Source organism: Carassius auratus, chromosome 20 (genome assembly GCF_003368295.1).
Source record: "Carassius auratus strain Wakin chromosome 20, ASM336829v1, whole genome shotgun sequence".
NCBI classification, from domain to species: Eukaryota; Metazoa; Chordata; class Actinopteri; order Cypriniformes; family Cyprinidae; genus Carassius; species Carassius auratus.
In genome coordinates, this window is record NC_039262.1 from 16,151,097 (window position 1) to 16,169,250 (window position 18,154).

Below are 18,154 nucleotides of genomic sequence, written 5' to 3' on the forward strand. Positions count from 1 at the left end.
AATTTGAATAATTTCAAACCAGGCACAGAAATAAACCTTGTGAGTTGATTATCATATAATATACAAAAAAAAAAAAAAAGATCTCTGCACCTGGGTATAATATGACTCATAACCTTTTCAAACCATGTCACAATGCAAACCAGAACAAAGGCGAATGTTTTTATGCTTCTCAAGAAAAACTATAAGTGTCAGCAGTCATGCTGTGCATTAGACTTTGATTAATTTTCCAATGCTGGTTGTGCTTATTGCTTAATATAGAATGATAAACACCAAACTAGTGCAGGGTAATTCGGCTACTTATGAAATATGAATTTCTCTTACAGTACATACACATACACACATTTTATACAGTTTACCACTTTTTTTCTTGAATTGAAATACACAAAATAACACGGTTTTAATTAAAAAAGGTGTGTTAAAGTGTTCAAAGACGTCTATAACTCATGTTATTTGCCTGGCTTTTGGAGAGGTTTTATGAATTTATATTTTTAATAAAGAACAGCCTTCAGTTTATTTATTTATTTTGGTGGTTCAATCTTCAATAACCAATTTAAATAAAAGTAAATAATGTAAATCTAATCAATAGGCAAAAAGAGGATTAATTTTATGTGGTTTATCTTAATGCATTGTATATATTTTTTGAAAAGTAAGAGGCATTCATAAAACCTGAATGAAAAGAAAGAAATGGATTTTTGTATGTCATGGCCTTTTCCCTCATAATCTACCTCATCCCAAGGGATACAGTACATCGGGGCAGTATAACTGTCACCGTTCCCGCTGTCTGTCACTCAGTCACTGTCAGGGCATGTTATGTTCCATGTGGCTCTTGTCATGAGTGATGAAAGTGTCTCTCATTACTTTCATGTATTTATCAAAGTCAGGCAACGTCCAAGGGAAATAAACAAGACTGAGAATGTTTTCTTTAGAAAATGGGCCTTTTTTCTTCTTTAACTACAGTAAATGCATCTATTAAAGAAACAGGTATTTGAGAGTGTTACTTAATTGACAGCATCGCCTGGATTATTCCTAAAATACGTATCGCATGAGAACCAATTGGTAAAATAAAAAATAAAAAATAATATATATATATATATATATATATATATAATTTAAAAAAAGAAAATGTAAAACATTAAAATACTCCCAAATACTCACTTGATTTCAGAAGTTTATATCCCAGACATTTACTTAATTTACAATGAAAAAATACTATCCTTCCGTGTATATGTATGAAAAACTCTCTTAGTCTCAGAGCTGAACTCTGTTGTTTGTTTGATTAAATGCTATTATGAGTTTCTTACCGTATTTCCAAGTGCACACATTTTAGGCATATACTGTAAATGAGTAATTGTACCATTTAAGTTGGACATCTCTTGAGAGCATTTCCTGAATGGTTCAGTTAAATAATTGCTTTGTTCAAAAGTATTGCACATCAAGTTAACCAAACATTGTTTAATAGTACTCTAGCTTACCTTTATTTATGTCACAATGCTTCTGAAGCAAAGGAACCAAAACTAAAATACTGTACTTGTAAAAAGTCTCAATTCCTCTCTATAGAGAGGTTTATTAATATGCTCACTTTGCTATTTAATCTTTTTGTTAATCTTGGCCTAAACAGCTTGGTCATGTGCTTTAATTCGAAATAGGGGAAGTGAGATAAAGCACATTTTCTAGGTCCAATAAATCATTCATGTTGTCTTTTTTCCTCCGTAACCACGTGGCCTGGTTTCTGAGCTCATGCATCCTGCTCTACTTCTGTCTCAATCAGCCACACATAGTGTAAAATGTTGGTCTTTATATGTTACACTGACTATTTCTTCCAGTAAACTTAACCACACTGACAAATCTTGTGATAATGTTGTTCAAAGAGATAGTCCACCCAAAAGATTTAAGTTGTGTAATTATATTCTCATTCTAATGTTGTTCCTGACCTGAATGACTTACTTTCATCTGTAAAACACACAATAATATATTAGATGTAGTATTTTTTGAAGTTTGTTTGTCCATGATTTTTGTCAATGGGGTCTGAAACAAGTCATTTAACCCCTTAAAGGCCATGTTGCAGGTTAACCACCACTTTTGATTAATGGGTACATAAATCTTTCAAGATATGTATATCATTTTTAAAATGTCTCAAAAATGGTCTTAAAGACCAGTTTTTTACGTTTTTGGTATTAACGTTTTTTTTTACGCAACTCGGTGATGACGTAATGTTGGGGAGAAGTGGAGGAAAGGTAGCCTCAGCCTAGTATGATGCTGCGTTCCAGGCAGCCCATAACCCATGTTTTTCCAACCTTAAACCCGTGAAAGTGTACTGGAACGGGAGTCGAACCCGTGACTTCCCACCCGCGAACTCGTGTCTCGCACTAGATCGATGTACTGAGTTCAGAAGTCACACAGCACGCGAAACAACGATGGCAGCCCCTACGAATAATTCTGCCTATGGATGCAGTGTTTATGCAAGTGGTACAGGTTGAAAAAACTATTTTAGGTCAATGTAACGTTGCAATAAAATAAATAATCTAGCTACAATTCCTTGTGCTCAGAAAGTTTGGCATAACTTGCCTGGAACAGTACAAAGTCGTTAGTCGTGGTATGAAATAGTGATTTCGAGCTCAAAAACCTGCCTGAAACGCAGCATCAGAACTATAGCGATTGACTGGGATGAGGAAGAGGTGGCAAGAGCCAACATGTATGATGGCCCGCAGCCGTGTAATTTCGAACCTGCCAGACGTGAGAGAGGGCAAATGAAGAATTGCCAAGAACTGATGTCCGTCAAAGCTAATTAAATGCATGGTCCGAGGAGAATGAGTGGAGAGTTGGTGAAGTGTCCTGGTGAGTTGCTATCATTTAGCATCGCAGCAATGAGCACTGGAGCTAGTCTACGAGCAGCAGTGCACAATAACGACACATATATTTTTTTTACTGTCATTGAATAGCACAGAGTGAAAAATCTACGTTTTCTCTCTAACTATTGACAGTGATCATGACGTTAGTTCAGATAAGTTCTGGTAACTTTTGTCATAGTGTCGTAGAACTGGAAAACTTTGTCTTTGTCATCTAGAAATAGAAAGCATCATGCTAGCTATATGGGTGTTTCTAAGCGTTTATCTCTTCCTCCGGTGAAAATGTTGCAATCGTAGCCGTGTGTCTGTCGCTGTGTTTGGCAGGTGCTTGTGTGGGCGGTGCCGTCCCATGGAAACTGTGTTGGAAAGCTTGTGTTGTAGGGAAGTGAGTGGGTTTGGGTCGCTGTTGGACAATATCTCTCTATCTATCTATCTGTCTGTCTATCTATCTATATATCTAGTCTATCTATCTATATATATCTGTGTATTTATCTATTTATCTATAATCTGAATACTCTCGTCTGCTACTCGTCTCTCTAGTCACTCTCAATGCTCTCAAGGCAGCTTTGGTAAATTCTCTCCCCAACGTGACGTGATGCAATGCACTGTGGGAGAAAGGAGACCGCTGTAAGATAGTACCTACTTTTTCGTATTATATTCCGTTTTGTGATACCCAACAACATAAAATACAATGGATAACAGTTTAAATGTTTATTACCAACAAGCAAATCGCACAAATTCATAAAAAAATTAACCCTGCAATACGGCCTTTAAACTTTCATTGTAACGGTTTTCAAACAGGTTTCTTGCTTCACAGTATTCTGAAACAGTCCAGCACTATTGCCTGAGTTGCTGTTGCTGTGTGGGGCTGATGCTATCTCAAGAAATTTAGAAGAAATGCTGTGTAGATTTGTCCCTAATACTCCTACTGTGACAGTTCTGTTGCAGGCTGGACAGCTTTGGTGTTCAAACATGCAGCAATACTAGTCTAATACTACAGCTCATTAGTTTGAGTTTCTGTCCAGGAGTGAATGCACAGCTATGTTAAATAAAACAAGACTGACCCGGCATGCCTGTGCAATTATTCCAATTATAAAATCCATCTTTGTTGGAAGAAGAAAAAAGTCTCTTCACACAGGTGAAGAATGTTAGAATAATAACGCTTGCTCTTGAGAGTTTAAATGAAATATTGGATTCTTCATTAAAATTCCCCATGGATGCTAACAGATCATTATAACTCTCTAATCAGTTTTCCTCTGCCACAGAGATACGTTGTTTCTTTCTGTCTCTGCTTTTTATTCAGCAGATAGCTTGAGCATTGTGATAATTGTCATTATCCAATAAGAGGTTGCACAAAGGGAATAATTAAACAGCGTGCATAACTGGGTCCAAAGAGTAAATTCTGTATATTATTATTCGGCATAATGGCACTTCACATAATTCACAGCTCTTTTTTTATTCCAAGGGCACATAACATTGGATCTATACATTATAAACATCACTTACACTGCATTTTTACATTCATATACAATGTGTAATGGTGTATAATGGTAGACAGAGATTACGGTACTATATTTAGCTATAATAAGCAGTCTTACTGTATCCTTTACCCTCTGAAGGATGTGGCTTGTTTTAAGTGTTTGTTTAGATACATGTATCGCTGTTTAAATTACTGATGCATTATACAGTGTATTGGTTAATGGCAATAGTATTCATATTTTAATTTGTATATTTTTAATTTATTCTCGTTTTTACATTTAGATTGCCTTCATTGTCATCTAACACTTAAAGTTGACCTTTAAAAACTCTAATAATTTAATAACGTGATCTTTAGCAAATCTCAAAATGAATATATTTTCCACATATAATGTAATAGTTTGATTATTATTATTTTTTTGACAAAGTAGCATTGATTTACAGTGTGATTTTTACCATTTATGAGTTATGTTTTTTTTATGTTAACATTAAAAATAATTAACAGCTGTTTAGTATTGGCCAGAATTTTAATACTGTATTAGTGAAACCCTAATTTGAACTGTTCTGAAAAGTGACAAAGTAGAAGTTCAAAATACAAATTTAATGCCACAACTGTTAATAGCAGTTATGTGATGACTATTATTTTTAACAAGTGTTTTTAGGACCGTTTCCTGTCACTTCCCAAACATAATTAGTGTCCATCACTGCACACACCTTTGTTTCTTTTGTTGCATTCTCACTCTGCACCTTAGCACTTAATTTGTATTTGGCTACACACTGTTCCTAGCCCCCTCTTTCTTTTTCTTTGTAGTTGACTCTGTCACTCCCATCGCATTCTGTTCGCATTAAGCGACATTTAAATAATACGAAGAGGCAGAAGGGGGCTGGATTCATTATTTACCAGAGTCCTCCTGGGAGATGAGAACTGACATGCGACGCAGCACTTCAGGGTGCCGAAAGACTGCACAGGGATAACTAAAGGGCACGTGACACGCTCTGTTCTATTTTTAACACTACAGACCAATGTTTGCCTGGAGGAAGTCAGCACGGTCGCGGTTACATTATCTCACATGACACTGATAGTGATGTAAAAGAATGCAGTAATTTACAAGAAGTTCTTGTAAAAAAAAATTCTACTGTAATGTGTAAGTGATACAAATGTTGGACAACTATTACAAGTGAGAGTTTTACACAAAACAAAATGTTATTTCAGGCTCGTCTTTGAACGTGTGATGAAATTAGATTAAAAATAACAAGCTGCATGTGTTGCTGCATGTCCTGCTCTGTATGTCAGGTGGGGCCATGCAGAACTCCCTAGGGTGCTCAGCTAGGGGGCTTGGGTGGCTAATTAACAATCTAATTAAAACGTATGTGATCAAAGCTACTGCCATGCATATACCCACAGCTGAAAGAGATCTGATGAGGGGGGAAAGAAGAGAGGCATGCTATTTCTGCAAGGTGCTGTGTTGCTGTTAGAGGAAAGCTCTGAATCACTGTACAGGTCTCTGTTAACCTCGAAGTAATGGTAGTTTAAATGGTACAAGTTCCTGAACCTAACTGTTGACCTACTTGGCACAGCACCAGTCTTGTTCATTTGTGTGCTCTACTTTCCTGCTCAATACTGTCCTTCCTCAGGAACCACGCCAATGGCACTTGACTGGATAGCTGGCCGCAAGCATGAGAGCAAATACTTCATCTTCATCTTTTACAGTGATATGTAAATCAGTAAGGGCTCTTTCTGAAACAGAAACCAGACAGTGGTTCCCATTTCAGCATTTAGTTTGAGTAATAAATAAAATAAGTTATTTTTAAATATAAAAATATGTCACTGTTATACAAATAGCATACATTAAATTACCCATAGTGGATCTAGATAGGTGGAGGGTTTCATAGGAACTCTTATTTTTGATATATGCCCATTTATAGATGGATTGGGGTTACAACTTTGCTTCTCATAGTTATGACTTTATATCACACAGTGTAACTTAACATCTCACAAACACACTTGTCCATGGCCGCTGCTGGTCAAATGGATGCCCTAAGCAGGGTTGCATTGTTATGCCCCCCTTCCTCAAATATGATGATGGAAAAACAACACCAAAATAGAACTTTAATCAAATAAAAAACTAAATGAATAAATTTTATTATTTACAAATTACAATTGTAGCTCTCGACATTTACCTATGGATATATCTTTATTATGACTCTAATTTATTTTATAGTCTCAAGCATTCGGAAATCATGCAGAAGGAAATTAAGCAGTTTTACTGTGATAAAACCATGTTTTTTTTTTTTAAGGTATCAAAAAGATGTCCAAAAATGAAAGATGAACTGAATATTTGAAATAAATGTTTGGTCAGTAGCCTAAACAAGGATGTGATTGTCCTGTAAGTGTAACAAAAGCAATTACATGGCATTTGGCTCCCTTTGCAGGCATTTGTAATAACATGTCCATAAATCTTTTAGTTTATTTTGTATTTGCCTACATTATGTATTTTAACAGTGTTATTATTAACCAAACATTATAGCCTCATTGTTTTTGTATATAATGCATTTTAAGTCATTTTAAAGGCTATTGATGGCATAGGTCTGTTTTTATAGCAACAACAACAACAAAAACATATTACAATATATTAATGCTTCTTTGTACATTTTTATTTGAAGTAACAAAACCATGGTTAATTTGCAGTTACCATGGATACAAGAACGATGATTTGTGGAGTTATTGTTAAAACCATGGGTAATTTTTGTAAGGGAACCTGAAAAAAAAATTATATTCCTAAAAGTGATAAACGGGCCTTGTTTTTACCTAAATGATTCATAATTTATATTAATATTTATTAAAAATGTAAAAGGTGTGCATTGTAGCTGACACCTAAATGAACACATTACAGTTGTTTTATGACTGCAAGTCTTTCTCCTCAAATGCTTTTGAGCTTCAAATTTGCGTTTGAGCCCATGTGAAAAAGTAGCATAATTTACAGTTTATTTTGATAAATATCAAACATTCAATTCAATTGTGCATTATAGCTGACACCTAAATGAACAATTACAGTTGTTTTTATGACTGTAAGTCGTTCTCCCCAAATGCTACTGATGTTAGAAAAGTGTATACCATTATCGCATGTAATTTTAAAGACGGTCCCCTAAATTTTAGACAATCGAATGTCCAACGTCAAGCCAAATTTATCCCTTTTTTTTGTTTGTTTTCTTTTCTCTGCACCGGATTGCTGATGTCCTTTACCCGGGCATAGATGTCCACCATCAATTATGAACATTCAGCTGCAAATGTGAGGTGCGAGCAGTCACGAGCGTGGATGGGAGAATGGCACATGTTTTTTTTTTGTTTTTTTTGATCAACTGGGATGGTGCCCCCTCTGGGAGTTGGTGCATTACGCAGACTGCGTACTCTTCGTATAGGGAGCGGCGGTACTGCACTTGTCAGAAGAAAAAGTGCAGAATAGTACATTTAGGAATGCAACATATTGTCACTGGGGCAGTAACTTTAAAGGGACATCTTTTTACCTTATCTACTTCTAAAAGGTATTATATATTATAACCTCATAGTACTAATATTGACCCTTAAGGTACTGCATTGAACCTTTAAGGGGTACGTGAATTATAAACATGTTGCTTTGAGACTACTGCCCCAGTAACATGCTTGCAATTCTTGCACATTTCAAAAAAGTCACTTTATTTCTGATTTTAAACTTAATTTGACACTTTCAAACTTTTTATTAATTTAATCTGAGGTGGAAACTAGTTTCCATAGCTATGGGATTTGAAGTATTATCAGGAGTTAAATATGGTGACCTATTCCCCTCTGCTTTGGATGTAAAGGTCACGAGTGAAGAATAGTTGAGGAATCGTAAATCTATTCAACCCTAATCATGACAAATATGCTCTTACTCTGATGTAATTAGCCAGTGGATGATATAACCAATATAAAAGTTCTTCTTTCCCTTCTTAGTAACTAGTGCCTCTTTAGAACTTGAATCAGTTCTTTATTTCATTCATTCAAAGGAGACATGGATTCCAAACATACAGGTTTCTTACATATTGTTATGTCTCCACAGATTGTTTTCCGTAAGATTGTCGATGTCAAGAAGGAGGAAGAGGAGAGGAGGCACCAGAAAAATGAGGTGACGTTGTCAATCCCTGTAGACCATCCTGTCCGCAAGCTATTCCAAAAGTTCAAGCAACAGAAGGAGATGCGCACACAAGGTTCATCCCAGCACGACCTGGAGAGGAACCAATTTCAGGTGGAACACCACCTCCATCCGTTGTCCCATCAGATTCATCAGCAGCAATATCAGCCCCAGTACCAGGGCCACCATCCTCTTCAACACCAACACTTGGCCCCGATGCAAAATGGGGCGCCCAGCTCGGGAAATGGGAACAATGGTTCTAGCGTTGTGACCGTCTCGCAGATAACCCCAATCCAGAATACCCTAGCCTACGTTCAGACTGAGGAACCGAACGGGAGTGAAGACCATGAGGCTATGGAGCTCAAGCCCAGCTTTGGCGTAGAGGACTCAAATTGTCTGAAGGTAACAAGTCCGGTGAGACCAAGAGGAAGAGGACGAGGCTGGATGCGTTTTCAAAACATTGCATCAGGGTCGTCTCCTATGCTTCCACTGGAACTTGAGAAGCAGCCGCAGCAGAAGGAAGAGGAATGGGGGGATGTATCCCAGCCACTAAATGTGATCTCTAAAAATGGGAAGAGCCAGGAAGCAGAGGGTAGGCATTCTAACGAAAGGCCTCCCGGCGGAAACGGTAACAGTAGAGATGAGACTGATGAGAATAGTGCTCTACACAAGACTGATTCTTGTGACAGCGGAATCACAAAAAGTGACTTGCGTATTGACTGGGTTGGTGATTCACGGAGCCCAAATGAGAGATGTTCAATGGAAAGGAGCCCATATGAGCAGCCCAGCCCTGGAGTGGGTGACATTACCCTTCGGGGGATTCACTTTCAGCCTGTCGCTGAACAGACTGTGCTTCAAAACAGTCTGTACGAGGCAAAGCTGGAGCTAAAAGGTGACATCCAGACATTAAATAGCCGGCTAGCGGCTCTGGAGAACCAGGTGGGGGAGATTCTGAGACTTCTGTCAGAGAAGAGGAAACCTTCCCCACCTCCTCAGACCTCCTCACCAAAAACCCCACTTCAGTGCCAGGACATCTTTGCCGTTTCTCAGCCTGTCACTCCAGAAACAGAGGGGGACAATGGACCCCTTTGAATTAGGATAAATATATTTAGATATTGATATGCTGTTTTTATCACTTCCCTTCCTCACACTCAGGAAGGAAAGGTGAATACTAATGATTAGAGAACGGATCCTTGCTGTTGTAAATATATACTTGCATGTCCAGCTGGAATCTGGCCTGCCAATGAAATCTTCTCTATGGATAATAGTTGCTTGTACACAGAGTCGGGTGCATGCAGAGATGATTTTATTCTGACCTTGCACATGGGATCTTCTAACCAGGTGATATTTCAGGGCATTTTCTCTTCCCTAGACGTGGATTCTTGGGTTGCTGTAAGACAGGATCAGGCTTGGTTTAATGCTGTCATCAGTCATTCTTCATAGTGAAATGGTTATTAATAGCTACAGTCATTTAAATTGGATAGGTACTCAAAAAATTATGATTCCGTCATCATTTACTGATGTCGTTCCAAATCCCAAAACTTAGTTTCTTCTGTAGAGCATAAAAGAAGATATTTTGAAGAATGTATTACCTGTTTTTTTTCTGTACAAAAACTGGTAATACAGTGGGATCCAACATAGCATTAGACCCTATAATGTTTCATTGTATGGACAAAAAAAAAAATACAGAGACATTTTGCATGATTTTGTTTTCAACACTGAGAAAGTAATACAGGTTTGAAATGACACAAGGCTGAGTAATTGATGACAGATCTTACATTTTTAGGCGAACAATCCCTTTTGCACAATTTGCATAAATATTATTTCCCCTATATGCAGTTTCTCCTTTATAAGCATAATGATTGGAAGTTTGCAGGATTGATGATTTCTTGGATGTGATTAAGCTGATAATCAAATAACTAAAGTTTTTTTTTTTGATATTCGAAACACATTTCATTACAAACACTGTTTCAACATTCCACTATCATTATCGCCTTTTCTGTATTTATTTTGTGGAACGTTATGATAGATAAAAGAGTAATGCCCCATTTTTTAGGGGCTTTTTTTTACATGTTTTAGAGAGATATATCTGCATGCTGGATGGATTTAGCTCTGGCATGGTAGGACTAGGGACTAATTGTTTTTTCCTGATAAATTATGCAAACATAGAAAGTGCAAGTCAAAAAGGGAGGCCTGCATTTTGGGAAAGCATGAACACATTTAAGTCATTTGGAAATTATACAAGCATGCACTGAATTCTTTGCATGGCTTCAACATTGCGTGTTACATATAAAAGGTTATGAAGGTTAAGAATATATAAAAAGGTTCCTAGTATTGTTTCCCAAGAGATATCAATGTATACTACCCACATATAACTTCATTCCAGATGCATATTTCAAAACCTTTATATTTTAATCCAATACCTAAAACTACAAACTAAAGCCACACTAAACTGCCCACTAAGGAATTGGTTTTGAATGAACCTTTTCAGCTGTTCATTTGAAAATGCTGTTGGGAACTTTCTAAATATTTTGTTAATATAGCCACAGGCGGTGACTCACTGCGTATCAGCATACTCATGGGTGCTTTAGATAGTTTATAGCGTAATGACTAATGCCCCTTCACCTCTTATTTCCCATCAGTTCTATTGTATGTTATTAGTCCATTCTGGTGATGTTCAAACCAAACACAAGGGATTTTGAAAGGGGTTCAGAAGAGAGACTATTAAGATTAATATAAAAACAACAGGACTGTGGTTCTATAAATTTTCCTGTTATTTCAAATACATCCTTTTACATAAAAATGTTCTATCATAAAGCAATCCAAAATCAAGCAACAGTGCGTCAAAGCAAAAGGCTTTATCGTATATCCCTTCAGTTATTCCCCAATTTGGTTCCCTCTTTGATAAACACTTGCTCATCACTGTAAGTGCTCAGATAATAATATTAGTTCACTACTAATCGTTTGGTTTAATCATCGTTTCAGAGTTTATGATGTTTACTGGGACCAAAGACATTAGATCTTTTGAACTAATCGCATTAATTCAGTGCCCTGCTCAAATTCTCAGCCCCATTATTAGCTGTCACCAGTGGATGGTGTTAAAAGCCTTATTGGGTTTTCTGTTTTGGTACTTGAGCAAAATAAACATAAGAAAGATGCCAGTATTCAGAGAATTTAATATTTCCAAACCACATGATTTTATGTTGAGAAAAGGGATAGTTAACTAAAACATGACAATTCTGTCATCATTTACCCATGTTAATCTTTCTTCAATGTAACACAAAATGAAAAACATTTATATTGTACTGACCAAATTTTCGTAGGTTATTTTATAACTTGATTTGGATTTCCATTAACTTAAATTATATGGCAAAGAGCAAAAAGAAAAAAACTCTAAACTAGGTTAAAATAAAAGGACAGCAAATAAATTGAACAGAATTTTCATCTTTTGACGAACTATCTCTTTCAAGCTGACTTCAACTTTATGAATCATGAAAATAATAATAACCGTAATAATATCCTCCAATAATAACACATTTGGAGCATCATAAAAAATAAAATACTCTTGATTTTGTTTTGTTTTCATTCACTGGTTTCATGCCTTGAGATTTCAGTGTCCCGTGCTCCTTCATTCTGTTTGAGTTATTTTTCCTGTCATTTAACCCAGCGGAGAGGAGCACAGACAGTGAAAGGATTATTCTTTGAGTCTCCCATGAAATTGAAGAGATGGATATAATAGATGCTAAAAGCTGTAATAGTGTGGCAGACGACGTGAGTCTCTGTAATGGAATGGAGCTGAATCGCTGCATGAACCCCAGGGTGCCTGTTTCGAGGATTACACACAGTTTTCGGAAAGCTATGATGGTATTCAGCTCCACTGGGTATTGAAACCTTTCAAAATGGGAAGGGTTTTTAGATGACATGCCTGATCCTTACACACGCTGGAGCCAACGGTGAGCACCACAGGCCCAGTGAGGTGTTGGACTCTGGCATCTGATTGCATGCTGCATTTTTTAACTGTATAAAACTTAATGCCAATGAGAATGATATTTGCCTGCCAAAGTAGTGTTTTGCTGCCACTATTCATGAACACACATATAATGGGCAGAGGCCTGGGCACCTAAAAACACATCACAAAATACAGTGTTACTTTATGAATGAAGACTCACAAGCCAATTCAGAAAATGTCTATTCATAAATGCTAGCCATTGCACCACAATCATCTAACATAGCAACTGACATTAAATTGCCATTTATTATTTCTCCAGTCTCTATAAAGAGAGATAAAACCAAAATGTGGATGTTAAAATCAAATAGTATCCTTTAGTAATGAATTAAAGTATTTTTATTTAATTTTTTGTCTACAGTAGTTAAATAACATATATTTCTTTTCCTTTGAAAATATTAGCTTAATATTAGTGCCTTTATAAGGGATTCATGCTGTTGGAAATTTTCTTCACACAGGACATATTTAGACTGTTTTGACACTAAATTTTTTTTTTGCCAAATTACTATTGGCCAAAACTTAGTTATAATAATTAGTTATTAAACAAGTATTGCTTGGCACCAATTTTGCCCTAGTATGTATTTCTACTCAAGCTCTCTCAGGTTGCATGAGAATCTTGAGAAGATGGGCCTTTGTAAGGGACAGGGACTGCAGTTGGACTGAAATCAGGATTTGTTAAATGGATAGGTCACCCAAAACTTCTTGTTTCTGTCAGTTCTGTCAGAATGTTGGTAACCAAACTGTTGATGGTAGTCATTGACTTCCAAAATATTGAAGAAGAAAAAAATTACTGTGGAAATCAATGGCTAAAACTGTCACATATATTTATTTATCTTTGTAATTTGGTTCTGTCTTCCTCATTGACCTAGTTTCTCAGTCTGTTTGATTATTATTCTGTTACCATATTAATTAGCTAATTAGTTCCTTAATATTTTGTTAGTTAAGTTCCTTTTTCTGGTGTCGTCCATGTTATGGCCTGTGACGAGAGAGGCGGGGCCAAGAGCCGTGGCAATAGAGCGAAGCCGTTAGAGTTAATGGAATGCACAACACCTGCGCCACTCACCGGTCTCGAGTCCCACGGGGGAGCTACGGAAGGATAAAAGGAGGAGTGTCAACAGTGTTGGATGAGAGAGGACGATGCAAGGATTTTATTTTGTGTTTTGGTTATGTTTGTGCGCGACAGCCTTCCGCGAGAGCCAAACTCCCTGGTTTGTGTTTATTTTGGAATTAAAATTTTATTTAAATGTTCGCCGTATCCCGCCTCCTTCTTTCCCTGATTATGAACTTTGATACATTGGTGCCAAAACCCAGGGGGAAGGAGGCAGGAACTGGTGAACATTTGAATAAAACTTTGATAACAAAATATTATTTATCCAAATATTATCACACATTCTTACTAACTCCGCCAGCCTCGCTCCGTTCCCATGGCTCTGGCCCTGCTTCTCTCATCACATGGCCTTTTTTGGAACATTATCTTCGGTTTGGTCACACTTTACTTTAAGGTCCAGTTCTTGCCATTAACAAACCATTAACTATGACTTTTGATTTAATAAACTCCTATTTTGCTGTTTATTAATAGCTTGTAAGGTAGTTGGGTAACACTTTGTTTTAAGGTTTCCTTGACGCACAGGTTACATGTACTTACTATTATAATAACATTTATTTTTGACCCTCTGCCAAATTATTACCACTCTCATTTGAAATCGCTATCTGATTGCCTAATCCTGCACTGTAAAAATTTTTGCCGTTAAATAACAGTAATTTTCTGGCAGCAGGGGTGCCAGTAAAGTACTGTTAATTTACAGCTTTTAACCATTAATTTACCACTCTTATTTTTTAACAGTATTTTACCGTAAATTCTACCATGGAAATTAACTCCACTCCCACTTATTTCATTTGAGTCCACTGAGAAGGAATATTTCTTACACTTAATGTGCAGTAATAAAGTAACTAAATACATGACTTTTACTCAAATCACTGCAGCTCATTGTCAGCTATAGCACACATGTATGTGCTGAAGTACTTAACACAGAGATCATCACTGTATCAGCAACTCCACATTTACTGTCTTTATATAAAGCAGCAGAAAATCAGAAATTGTGGCTCATCATTGACTGAAGCACCGGCTCTACTCTCCAGCACAATGGTGAACAACAAAACTACATTAAACTAAACGATCTCTCTTGTGCAAACACACATTAATACAGTCAAGTTCAGTATTTACTCTCATTATCAGTGTATGACTTTGCCTAATTTTTTTTCTATGGATGTTCACAATTATTTTAGTTAAATTAACTTTTTTTTTCATTTGGTAAATCTGACGTTTACATTTTACAGTATATTACTGTTTTTCCTTGACTTGACGGCAAACAACTGTAGAAAAAGACTTTTTTTGCTGGCAACCATTAATTTACGGCAATAAACAGTAGAAAAACAGTTATTTACTGGCAGCAGGGGTGCCAGTAAATAACTGTTTTTCTACAGTTTGTTTCCTGTAAATTAATTACAGTTTATTACTGTTAAATTATGTTTCATTCTGTTTTTTCTTCATCTTAAATCTTTAACCCTTTAAACCCCACAAGAAAATCCTCAGTTTTAAATGAACACTTATAATGTGTGCACACTACAGTGTGTTAGAGTAACACTGAATCAGTGAAGTTAATGAGATAATTCGGTGATTAATTGATGATTGAGCATTAGTGATAAACACCTGCAGAATCACTGAAGGAAATAGAAACACAAGAACTACAAATGACTTCAGCCACAGCCTTAGATGAAATCAACTGAATAAAAGAATACATCAAATCTCTCAAGATCTGATTAAACAACTACTAAAACAGCTTCACCAGATTCACATTACTAACCAGACTGACTTTATTTCTGTCAGATGTCTACAGAAGAACTTATGGAGAGTTAAATAGGTTTAGGTTCACTACCATGATGGAGATCAGTGTTTACTTTAGTTGGGCTCTTGAACGTGACTTTTCAACAACTAAGGTTTTTTTTTTTTTTTTTTTCATGCTGTAACAATGTGTCTTTGGAACCTGTTATTGCAAAACAAAAGTACACAGAAGAAAAAAAATCTGATGTTGTTGTTTATAGATTGACAAGAACAAATACTATTATTTCTGATCTAATCCCATATCTCTTCTCTTATTGAATATTGATACTACAGCATGAGAAGGAACACTGCTGAGCCATAAGTTATGAAAGACTGTTAAGAAAGTGTCACTCATAATAAATAAAAAAAAAACCTTTGCTGAAATTTAGACAGAAATATCAAGAATCAGCGTATGAATCACAACAATGGTGACAATCCACAAAATAAATGAACAGATCAGTTCTGAACATCACAACACATGCTACTAAAACTTAAAACAAATGCAAAATTATAAGCACATAAGAATTCAAGAAAATAAGTGAACAATTCAGGGGCATAATTTATTCATGCCGCAATGCATGCTGGGAATCATGGATGAGTTTTATCCTGTGCTGGTACCCAGCATGCATTGCATCATGAACCTTTTGATTGTCACCATTGTTGAGATTCATATGCTGATTGTTGATTTCTCTCTTTGAGTGTTGTGGGGACTGCTGCCCGAAATACTTTTTAACTAAAACTAGTCGTTAAATCCATAAATACTGGTTATCACACTACTTTTCAATCTTACTAAATTGAAGTGTCATTGACTCAAATATTTCAACACCAAATTAATATTTGATTATTATAGCAACACTTTAAGTCAGTCTAGTAGATCATGCCTGTTAGAAACAACCATAATCACTTGACTATCAAAATTAATACTGCTGTAACAGATGCATCATAAAGATACAAATACAGCAATAAAACAAAATGTAAAGTGTAAAAGTCAATGGTCAGGAGCCCAACTAAAGCAAACACTGATCTCCACAATGGTGACGCTAAACGAAACAGTAACATTATCATCTAAATCTCTTTAATTCTCAATAAGATCTTTTGATCTCTGTTCTCTGATCTGACAGAAATAAAGTCAGTCTGGTTAGTAATGTGTGAAGTTGGTGAAGCTGTTTGTTGATCGTTTAAATCTTCAGTTGATTTCATCTAAGGCTGTGGCTGAAGTCAGTTGTATTTCATGTGTTTGTCTTGTTATGTTTTTTTTTCTTCAGTGATTCTACTCATTAACAGCAGCTGTTGATCAGTGTCTGAATTCACTCATTAGTGTTCATTCTCTCTGTCAGGTGGACTATATTAGTAAACTCATGTAGGGAATAGTGAATGAGGGAGTAGGGTGTGATTTGAAACACAGCCGCTGAGTGTCGACTTTGAACGTTGTTATTTTACGATATATAGCAGCAGGCTACTTCTCGAAAACGATGAATATTACCCAGAATGCACTATTTAAATGAAAAACAGTATTTTACTGTCGAAATTTGGCCGTTTTTTTACAGCGATTTTTAACAGTGTGACCCCAACCCTTAATCCTTAACCCCTCCCCCACACCTAAGCCTACACCTACCAATACTAGGAGTAAAAGTCTGATAGGGGTCAGAATTGTGCACAACACTGGTTTAGTTTTTTAGAAAACATGGAAACACCAAAGACGCATTAATATGTTAAGCGTTTTATTACACAGGGGATGATACCACAAAGAGTATCATTATAACAGAACTTTCAAACATATCTAATATGATAAAACAGTGAACCCCCCACCCCCACCCCACCCCACATAAGCACAACCAGAAAGATCGGAAGAGGTTGACTGTGGCATACATGTGATAAAAGCTCTGCTGCTTTTGAGCAGTGTGTCACACTCCTTCAGCGGCCTCATTTCGCCTCAACGGCTTTCAGCTTCACACTACTTCACACTTTGACATTAATAAATCATTAGCTCATCCATGAACATGATTTCTGCCTGAGTCCCATCGGATTGCATCAGCTGTGGGGATGAAGACGACAACTCCCATGATTCCATACTCAGTCACGGCGTCATCAAACTACGCCTTTGTTTTTTTTGTTTGTTTTGAATATGTACCCTCTAGCAGTGAAAACTTACATATTTTGCCTTTGAATTTGTAATTACACTGTAAAAAGGACACCTTAAAATAAAGTGAAACCTACTAACCGGTAGTTTTTAAGTTTAGGTATTGGGTATGATTAGGGATGTAAAATTTGTTAATGCAGTATGTGTACATTATAAGCACTAATAAACAGCCAGTCTATTAATAATACTGAAGGGCATGCTAATTAACAACTAGTTAATAGTGAGAAATGGTTATTATACTAAAGTGGGTAACACTTTATTTTAAGCTCTCCTTGTTACACGTTACGTGTACTTACTATTATAACAACAATAAATAATGCATAATTACATGTGAGTAACCTTAAGCCAAACCCTAATCCTAACCCTAACTATATCTAGTAAGAACATGTAGTTAAGTAATGAATATTCCTCGGTACATAAATGTATAATTACACTGTAACACACTTTAAAATAAAGTGTAACCCTAAAGGGTTACCTTATCTTCTTCATTAATCTTATCTTTGCAACATTGAATGACAACCGTCAACTGTTTGGTTACCATCATTAAAAAAAAAAAAATCTACTTCTGGTTCATCAGCAGAAGGAAACTCATACAGGTTGGGACTTAACTGTAGGATAAGTAAATGATGACAGAATTTTCATTTTTGGGAACTATCG

At 36.2% G+C, this 18,154-nt stretch overlaps 1 protein-coding gene across 4 annotated transcripts in view; it reads left to right on the top strand.

Moving 5' to 3' along the window:
• kcnh5a (potassium voltage-gated channel, subfamily H (eag-related), member 5a) overlaps window positions 1-14,245 on the top strand; it is a 79,085-nt gene extending 64,840 nt beyond the window's left edge. For all 4 annotated transcript variants that reach the window (XM_026291250.1, XM_026291249.1, XM_026291251.1 and 1 more), the window contains one exon: window positions 8,399-14,245. In XM_026291250.1, coding sequence (XP_026147035.1) covers window positions 8,399-9,562 — 1,164 coding nt within the window. In that variant the 3' untranslated portion in view covers window positions 9,563-14,245. The remainder of the gene's footprint in view (window positions 1-8,398) is intronic.
• The last annotated feature ends 3,909 nt before the right edge of the window (window positions 14,246-18,154 follow it).